This window comes from Procambarus clarkii, chromosome 22 (assembly GCF_040958095.1).
Source record: "Procambarus clarkii isolate CNS0578487 chromosome 22, FALCON_Pclarkii_2.0, whole genome shotgun sequence".
NCBI classification, from domain to species: Eukaryota; Metazoa; Arthropoda; class Malacostraca; order Decapoda; family Cambaridae; genus Procambarus; species Procambarus clarkii.
Window position 1 is genome coordinate 39,394,150 of NC_091171.1, and position 10,618 is coordinate 39,404,767.

General features: G+C 47.2%; 1 protein-coding gene across 1 annotated transcript; it reads right to left on the reverse strand.

The window, feature by feature from the left end:
• Positions 1-8,872: 8,872 nt before the first annotated feature.
• LOC123749926 (glutamine-rich protein 2-like) lies at positions 8,873-9,745 on the reverse strand. Its single transcript, XM_045732048.2, has one exon. The coding sequence runs from the start codon at positions 9,743-9,745 to the stop codon at positions 8,873-8,875; it is 873 nt and encodes a 290-aa protein (XP_045588004.2).
• Between the last annotated feature and the right edge of the window lie 873 nt (positions 9,746-10,618).

A 10,618-nucleotide genomic window follows, 5' to 3' on the forward strand; every position in this document is an offset into this window, starting at 1 on the left:
TAAGTGTAATATATTTTATGGTTATTCATTTCTCTTTCTAATTGGAACTCCTCTTCCAATTAATCGAAGATCCACTAGTCAGAGGGATAGAAGCCCAAAACAAGAAAATAATCAATATAGAATATCTTGAGGTTATCTTGAGATGATTTCGGGGCTTTTTAGTGTCCCCGCGGCCCGGTCCTCGACCAGGCCTCCACCCCCAGGAAGCAGCCCGTTACAGCTGACTAACACCCAGGTACCTATTTTACTGCTAGGTAACAGGGGCATAGGGTGAAGGAAACTCTGCCCATTGTTTCTCGCCGGCGCCTGGGATCGAACCCAGGACCACAGGATCACAAGTCCCGCGTGCTGTCCGCTCGGCCGACCGGCTCTTACCATGGTAAGAGATCAGAATTCATTTTCATCGGTCCATCACGTTATTAGGGAGAACGCGAGCTTCGTGTACACCAGAGTAAACTTGAATAAACTCACACGTCAAAGGTAACACAAACCAGGTGCCAAGTAATGCCAACTACGAGCCAACACACTTAGTGCCATCTCCAGATATTATGCCACCATAATATTTTTTTTCATTGAGGAAAGTACCGCCCACAGCAAGATTCATATTGGTAAAAATTCTAAGGTAAAAAGGCAGATGGACAGCAGCGAGATGGAAGAGTATAGGGAGGGAGGGAAGTAGGGAAGGAGGAAGGGAAGGAGGGAGGGAGGGAGAGAGGGAAGTAGGGTGGTCGGGGGGTAAGTAGGGTGGATGGGTGAGAGAAGTAGGCAGGGATATAAGTAGTGTGATATCAAGGGAAGTATGCACTGGGGAGGGGAATAGGGTGGAAGGGAGGGCAGGGTGAAGGGAGGGCAGGGTGAAGGGAGGGCAGGAGGGAGCTAGGCAGGGAGGGAGGGAGGGAATAGAGATAGGATAGTGTGATACAAAATAAACATTGTGAAGAGATAGTAAAGGAGGAGATAGTGAGAGAATAAAAGGTCAGAAAATAGCAAAAATAAGGATATTCCCAAGGATAAGGGAGTAAAGGAAAGATGGGAAGAGAGAGAGAGAGAGACCGTGAGAGAATCAGGGGAACAGGATAAGTCAGAAGAAGAGTTTGCTCATGAACGTAAAGGAACCAAAAGAAAATAAACATAAATAATGGAAGGTTTAGAACACTAGAACACTTAAGAACTAACCAGACACAAACAATACGTAGAGAGAGAGAGAGAACTAACCAGACACAAACAATACGTAGAGAGAGAGAGAGAACTAACCAGACACAAACAATACGTAGAGAGAGAGAGAGAACTAACCAGACACAAACAATACGTAGAGAGAGAGAGAGAACTAACCAGACACAAACAATACGTAGAGAGAGAGAGAGAACTAACCAGACACAAACAATACGTAGAGAGAGAGAGAGAACTAACCAGACACAAACAATACGTAGAGAGAGAGAGAGAACTAACCAGACACAAACAATACGTAGAGAGAGAGAGAGAACTAACCAGACACAAACAATACGTAGAGAGAGAGAGAGAGAACTAACCAGACACAAACAATACGTAGAGAGAGAGAGAGAGAACTAACCAGACACAAACAATACGTAGAGAGAGAGAGAGAACTAACCAGACACAAACAATACGTAGAGAGAGAGAGAGAGAACTAACCAGACACAAACAATACGTAGAGAGAGAGAGAGAACTAACCAGACACAAACAATACGTAGAGAGAGAGAGAGAGAGAACTAACCAGACACTAACAATACGTAGAGAGAGAGAGAGAGAACTAACCAGACACAAACAATACGTAGAGAGAGAGAGAGAACTAACCAGACACTAACAATACGTAGAGAGAGAGAGAGAGAACTAACCAGACACTAACAATACGTAGAGAGAGAGAGAGAGAACTAACCAGACACAAACAATACGCAGAGAGAGAGAGAGAACTAACGAGACACTAACAATACGTAGAGAGAGAGAGAGAGAACTAACCAGACACAAACAATACGCAGAGAGAGAGAGAGAGAACTAACCAGACACAAACAATACGCAGAGAGAGAGAGAGAACTAACCAGACACAAACAATACGTAGAGAGAGAGAGAGAACTAACGAGACACTAAGGAGCTTAATTACAAAGAACCTTCAAACAAGAACACTGTAAACAAAAAATGTTATTGGGGAAAACAATGAACTTTGGAAATTAACTCCATCTTAACGTGCAGGTTCCCTCCTTTCGCAAGTCTTAGAAACACACCTTTCCACACATCTTCCCCCCCCCCCCACACACTGTCACAGAGAGGTAAGGGGGGAGGGGGCGTGCACGAGAGGCACGGAAGGGGGGTGTGGGGGGTGTGGCGTGCACGAGAGGCACGGAAGGGGGGTGTGGGGGGTGTGGCGTGCACGAAAGGCACGGAAGGGGGGTGTGGGGGGTGTGGCGTGCACACAATGAATAAAGATGAAGGGGGAAAAAAGTAGTTTATATTTAGCAGGAATCTACGTCGTCGTCTCGAGCAGTACTGAACCGTTTTTGTTCTGTGTTCAAGGTGAACCACTTCACCACAAGATGGTACTTGGCCCGCTGTTGTGGTGGTGGTGGCTGGTGGCTGGGGGGGGTGGTGGTGGCTGGTGGCTGGGGGGGTGGTGGTGGTGTTGAAGATGTCGTACGACGCACCACCACGACGACGCACCACCACGACGACGCACCACCACGACGACGCACAACCACGACGACGCACCACCACGACGACGCACAACCACGACGACGCACCACCACGACACGTCCTCACAGCGTCATGTCAACACTACGGCAGATTTTCCTCGGACTTAAAATTGGTCTTTTTTGCGACGCCGATCATGAATTGTTGGCACTGTTGGCACTCTTGTTTACACCGGACCATTGTTGGCGCACAATGATCCTGTGTTTACAGGCGCCAATAGGAAGGTAATCAAACGCCGGCAGATGGGCAGTCTGATCGTTTGACTGGAAGATTGGCAACCTGATGGGATGACTGGTTGGTTAATATCCGTATGGAATGGCTGGTAGGTGATGTGAACGGCCAGCAAACATACGCACATACACGCACGCACCAGTTGATTGACAGTTGAAAGGCGGGACCAATTACAGAAACAAAGCTCAACCCCCCGCAAGCACAACTAGGTGAGTACCCACACACACACACACACACACACACACACACAGGAATGAATATGTTAGGATGAGAAGAGAGGCAGAAAGACAATACGAAAATGACATCGCAAGCAAGGCAAAGACTCAGCCTAAATTGCTGCATAGCCACATCAGGAGAAAAACAACAGTAAAGGAACAGGTTATGAAATTAAGGTTAGGGGCAGAAGGATTCACTACAAACGACAAGGAAGTGTGTGAGGAACTGAATAAGAAATTCCAGGAGGTCTTCACCTTGGAGCAAGGAGAAATCCCAGAGATAAGAGAGGGAATAGCTAACCAGGAACCACTGGAAGAGTTTGAGATTACCAGCGGGGAAGTAAGGAAGTGTTTACTAGAATTGGATGTGACAAAGGCTATAGGTCCAGATGGAATCTCCCCTTGGATACTAAAGGAAGGAGCAGAAGAACTGTGCCTCCCGCTCTCCATGGTGTATAACAAATCACTGGCAACAGGGGAACTGCCAGAAATTTGGAAAGCAGCTAACGTAGTCCCGATATACAAGAAAGGGGATAGACAGGAGGCACTGAATTACAGACCAGTGTCCCTAACCTGCATACCATGCAAGTTGATGGAGAAGATTGTGCGAAGAAAGCTAGTGGAACATCTGGAGCGAAAGAACTTTGTAACACAGCATCAACATGGATTCAGGGATGGCAGGTCCTGCCTCACAGGGTTACTTGAATTCTACGACCAGGCAACAAAAATAAGGCAAGAAAGAGAAGGGTGGGCAGACTGCATATTTTTGGATTGTCAGAAAGCCTTTGACACAGTGCCACACAAGAGGTTAGTGAAAAAACTGGAGATGCAGGCTGGAGTGAAAGGGAAGGTACTCCGTTGGATACAGGAGTACCTAAGTAACAGGAGACAACGAGTCAGTGTGAGGGGTGAGGTCTCAGATTGGCGAGACGTTACGAGTGGAGTACCGCAGGGGTCAGTCCTTGGACCTATACTGTTTCTGATATATGTAAATGATCTTCCAGAGGGTATAGAATCGTTTCTCTCAATGTTTGCCGATGATGCAAAAATTATGAGGAGGATTGAAACTGAGGACGATAGTAGGAGGCTACAAGATGACCTAGACAGACTGAGTGAATGGTCCAACAAATGGCTGTTGAAGTTCAACCCGAGTAAATGCAAAGTAATGAAACTAGGTGGTGGAAATAGGAGGCCAAACACAGGATACAGAATAGGAGATGAAGTACTTAATGAAACGAACAGAGAGAAAGATCTAGGAGTTGATATCACACCAAACCTGTCTCCTGAAGCCCACATAAAAAGAATAACGTCTGCGGCATATGCGAGGCTGGCTAACATCAGAACAGCGTTCAGGAACCTGTGTAAGGAATCATTCAGAATCTTGTACACCACATATGTAAGACCAATCCTGGAGTATGCGGCCCCAGCATGGAGCCCGTACCTTGTCAAGCACAAGACGAAGCTGGAAAAAGTCCAAAGGTATGCCACTAGACTAGTCCCAGAATTAAGAGGCATGAGTTACGAGGAAAGGCTGCGGGAAATGCACCTTACGACACTGGAAGACAGAAGAGTAAGGGGAGACATGATCACAACCTACAAAATCCTCAGAGGAATCGACCGGGTAAACAAAGATAAACTATTCAACACTGGTGGGACGCGAACAAGGGGACACAGGTGGAAACTGAGTACTCACATGAGCCACAGAGACGTTAGAAGGAACTTTTTTAGTGTCAGAGTAGTTAACGGATGGAATGCATTAGGCAGTGATGTGGTGGAGGCTGACTCCATACACAGTTTTAAATGTAGATATGATAGAGCCCAGTAGGCTCAGGAATCTGTACACCAGTTGATTGACAGTTGAGAGGCGGGACCAAAGAGCCAAAGCTCAACCCCCGCAAGCACAAATAGGTGAGTACAAATAGGTGAGTACACAGTTTCAAGTGTAGATATGATAGAGCCCAATAGGCTCAGGAATCTGTACACCAGTTGATTGACGGTTGAGAGGCGGGACCAAAGAGCCCGAGCTCAACCCCAGCAAGCACAAATAGGTGAGTACACACACACACACACACACACACACACACACACACACACACACACACACACACACACACACACACACACACACACACACACACACACGAACCTGTCCTCCTACAAAGAACGTCGCATTTTGCACGTATGCCGTTCCATACGGCCAAAAATTATCGTACTAGAAAAATTGAAGCGGGTAGCGAAAGTGACGTACTGTCCCGTTTTCTGTTTTGGGTCCTCTGGTAGGTTAGGAGAGACTACGTTACATTGCCTGTCTTCTTGACGCTGGGAAACCTTAGGAGGACGGGCTGGTGTCCCAACCGTATTAAAAACAGTTTTATATAAAAGCAGACAGGCAGACAGCCAGCCCGGAAAGGTGGACAGAGTGATGGACAGGCAAACGGAGAACCCGAAGAGACAGACAGATAGACAGATAGATAGATACAGAGACGCTGGTTTTGTTGTTGTTCAAGATTCGCTACCTGGAACAAAAAAGTTCCAGGTAGCACGGGCTATGGTGAACCCTTAAAAGAAGTCGGACCGTTAGCATCGCTTACTTATTACTGTCATTGACCGGGTCTGAGAGATGCTGCTCCCTCTCAGTCTTTCAGAGCTCTGCTGCCTCACTTTGTGTAGCGGCCATGTTGTTGTACCTGTACCTGGATTGTACCTGGATGGGGTTCTGAGAGTTCTTCTACTCCCCCAAGCCCTCCATTACCCACTATAAAGCTATTGTCTTCATGGCCAACAGATCAGCTATGTGCGCACGTGTGTGTGTGTGTGCGTGAGTAAGTGCGTGTGTGTGTGCGTGTGTGTGTGCGTGCGTGCGATCTCCAGGTATCAGCGGAACGCAACACCTGGACACCTGTCGGCTCGCTGGATAATTAATAACATTGTCTCCAGTGTGGTGTGACTTCCTCTGTGGCCAGGAATTACAAGATGGGAACAATTTCTCTTGGTGGAAGTGAGGATGAATGCTTGAGGCTTGTAAACCCTTGTAGTTGCTGTAGTTAATGTTACAAGTCTCTGGAGGGATGGCTTGTGGTCCCGGGTTGATCGGCACCAGATATGCATAAACTATCTCCGGAACTCATCTTGGTAAGGTTGTGAGGTAAGGTAGATCCTGCTTGTGAATGGAGGCAGAGGGTTCAGACTGTGGGAGGAATCGTCGGTGAGAGAGTGACAGTATTGTCCCCTCTCGAGGTTGAGCCAGAGTAGGGAGCAAGTGGTCAACCTGAATCGAGATGGAGGAAGTAGAGAGAGAGAGAGAGAGAGAGAGAGAGAGAGAGAGAGAGAGAGAGAGAGAGAGAGAGAGAGAGAGAGAGAGAGAGAGAGAGGTGTAAGGTGAGACCGTCTTGAGTTTTCACAGTGACCCCATGTGGTGGAGTTTAACCTGGCTTAACTCCATTTATATCAAGGAATTATATCAAGTTAAGCCAGGAATCAACCTGGCTTAACTCCATTTATATCGAGGAATTATATCAAGTTAAGCCAGGAATCAACCTGGCTTAAATCCATTTATATCAAGGAATTATATCAAGTTAAGCCAGGAAACAACCTGGCTTAAATCCATTTATACTAACTCCTTGTTTCCGTCGGTATAACCATACCCTAATCCAACTTAATATAGCATCCGTGAAGTTAGTTAATCCGTGAAGAGTAATTAGCCTGTGAAGGGTAGTTCTGGTAGTCTGTGAAGAAGTAGTTTTATATTTGGTTTTAATATGGGTTCTATATGATCGTCTTTGGACGTCCAGTAGTATACAGATGTGTTAAATGGTATTATCTCCTGTCATGGAAACTGTAAAGCGACGGTCTCACTTCTTGCAGGTCGGCGTTCAATCCCCCGACGGTCCACAAGTGCTTGGCCACCATTCCTTTCCTCCAGCCTATCCTAAATCCTTATCCAGCGACCGAAGACTGCTGTTTTGGATGCTGTTAGAGAGATGGGGGGGGGGAGGGGCAAAGAGTATGGCAGATAAGTTTACTGTGAAGATGCTGACTTATAAGACCAGATATGATCTGGCTCATATCTGACCGGATACAGGACCCACAAAAGGTACTTGTGAGATCTCTGCATCTCTCATCTCCATCTTGGTGGCTTTTGTTGATATTTGCTGAACAGTTGACCAGCTGTAGAGGGCTTCGAGGTCGTCCTTATCTCAAGGATATTGTTGTTGTTGTTGTTGAACAACCTCGTCGGACTTGGTAACTGTTGACTGAATACCGAACAAACTACCAAACCCAAATTGTTCTGCGAGGTAGTGCTTACGACCAGGAGGCATGATTCATCAACCATTTACGCAACTACTTACGAAATATCTTTCAACACTTATGGTAGCTCGGTTTACATTTAGTAAACAGTTTACGAGCTTGGAACCTTTACAACCTAAGGCTTATTATTTTTATTAACAACCTCGTACAGTGCCTCGGAGCTCGTTAACTGTTTAACGATTGTTAGCGAAGCCGCCATGATTAAGGACAGATGGACAGGCTTCGTAATTGGTCCAGCCCAACAACGTAACAAACCCAACCAACCCACCTAACATATCGAAGCCGAGGCATAGAAAACGTCGACATTACGATCGGTTATTTTGCCCTAATCCGTCGCATTTGAAAACGGATATGATTGATTCCGTCAGAAATATGACGTATTAAGTGAGAGGACAGGTTGCCCTTTGAGTGATAGGAAGATATGTGAACCCCACGTTACCAGGGGCGCTGTGGTGACCTGACCCGGATATGAGAGGACAAACAGTAAGGGTCACGATGACTCTATATATAGAGCCCAAGGCATACACACACTCATTGGAAGGTGGTCTATGGTAGTACAGTAACGCAGTGATTACAAGGATGAACAACCCAGCGGGTTTTCTTCCTTTTGGGGAGTGTTGTACATGCTGCTATGGCGGTGTGTCCACTCGCAAGATGAGTGGCGCTGCCCAATAAACTCCCCCCTCGGGGCAGAATTAAATTTAAGGAGTTTGCGAGCATACACACACACACACACTCTCTCCCTCGCTTTGAGTGTTTACATTACCGCGTGGCTATGTACCTTGAGATGATTTATGACTTATCCTCCACCTTACCAACTTGAGCGGCCTGGCAGACGCTAGCCAATATTGGAAGCTGACTCCACAAGTCGATGACAGGCGTCTCTGGAGGTGTGTGTGTGTGTGTGTGTGTGTGTGTGTGTGTGTGTGTGTGTGTGTGTGTGTGTGTGTGTGTGTGTGTGGGTACTCACCTAGTTGTGCTCGCGGGGGTTGAGCTCTGGCTCTTTGGTCTCGCCTCTCAACTGTCAATCAACTGGGTTTTTTTCCCACACAATAGATAACTTTATTAACAGCACCGAAATAATTGACAGAGACAAGGACAATAGAAGATCTGACATACCTGAAGCACTACACATCAAACACTCATCCAGCTGTCAACAGACTCCTTACACTTGGGTATACCTTATACCACATACAAGACCTTATACTTGGGTGTAAGTGTGATGGGATCCTAAACCCGTCAATGGTTCAGGATCCTCCCCATGCTCTGTCAAGGTTCAGGATCCTCCCCATGCTCCGTCAAGGGCTCAAGATCCCCCCTATGCTCCGTCAAGGGCTGAGGATCCTCCCCATGCTCCGTCAAGGGTTCAGGATCCTCCCCATGCTCCGTCAAGGGTTCAGGATCCTCCCCATGCTCTGTCAAGGTTCAGGATCCTCCCCATGCTCCGTCAAGGGCTCAAGATCCCCCCTATGCTCCGTCAAGGGCTGAGGATCCTCCCCATGCTCCGTCAAGGGTTCAGGATCCTCCCCATGCTCCGTCAAGGGTTTAAGATCCTCCCCATGCTCTGTCAAGGGTTCAGGATCCTCCCCATGCTCCGTCAAGGGTTTAGGATCCTCCCCATGCTCTGTCAAGGGTTCAGGATCCTCCCCATGATCCGTCAAGGGTTTAGGATCCTCCTCATGTTCCGTCAAGGGCTCAGGATCCTCCCCATGCTCCGTCAAGGGTTCAGGATCTCCCCCATGCTCCGTCAAGGGTTCAGGATCCTCCCCATGCTCCGTCAAGGGTTCAGGATCTCCCCCATGCTCCGTCAAGGGTTCAGGATCCTCCCCATGCTCCGTCAAGGGTTCAGGATCTCCCCCATGCTCCGTCAAGGGTTCAGGATCCTCCCCATGTTCCGTCAAGGGCTCAGGATCCTCCCCATGTTCCATCAAGGGTTCAGGATCCTCCCCATGCTCCGTCAAGGGCTCAGAATCCTCCCCATGCTCCGTCAAGGGCTCAGGATCCTCCCCATGCTCCGTCAAGGGCTCAGAATCCTCCCCATGCTCCGTCAAGGGCTCAGGATCCTCCCCATGCTCCGTCAAGGGCTCAGAATCCTCCCTATGCTCCGTCAAGGGCTCAGAATCCTCCCCATGCTCCGTCAAGGGCTCAGGATCCTCCCCATGCTCCGTCAAGGGCTCAGGATCCTCCCCATGCTCCGTCAAGGGCTCAGGATCCTCCCCATGCTCCGTCAAAGGCTCAGGATCCTCTCCATGTTCCGTCAAGGGTTCAGGATCCTCCCCATGCTCCGTCATGGGGCTCAGTGGATCCACCAGAGGGACTTCAGCAGCTGAAGGAAGCACTTGTAAAGTTCTGATGTCTCCAGGACATCGGCCTTCCCCCGCCTGGACCCGGGCACAAAGTTAGATACCTTACCCAATATTATAACTCTGTGACGTTATTATGTTCCGTTAACAGTTAATAATAACGTCATAAACTGTTAATTCCGTTAACAGTTTACTTTTTAATGTTATGTGAAAAGTAGCTTGACCAAAGCAACTTAAATATATTCAAACACACGAACAATTACTTTGCAAACAATAAAAGTTAATTCTTCAGCTTAAAAAGCTTAAAAAAACTTAATTCTTCTGCGTAAAAAGCACATAAGCTCAACTTTAACCAATATAGTCTAAATACCCTCAAAAATATAACGATATAATGAAGCGATAACAATTAAACTCTTATCAAATCCTCGAAATCAAAACCGAAAAACAAAAAATCACCGAGAAAACTTCAATTAAAAAAATGTCTTATGAAAGCCATTAAGCCTCAAACTCCATTCAGAAATGTTGGTTGAATATAATCAGTCGTATTAAAACATTATAACAACCCTAAAGTTGGTTAGGTCAACATGGAGAAGCTGGGAATGAAATCTTCTCACAATCAAGGTCTTTTTCACCGCAGGTGATGGGTTTATTTTCAAGAATGTCGACCATAAGTTGTTCAGGTAATGGAATTAGGCGAGCGTGAAGCACCCTGATTGGTGGAGGAGAGATCAGGAACTGCCTTGTTTGGCTGTAGGGTTTGGTTTATGGGCTGGGAGGTGGTGGTGGGCTGGGAGGTGGGTTGATGGTGGCTAGGAGGTGGGTTGATGGTGGCTAGGAGGTGGGTTGATAGTGGGCTGGGAG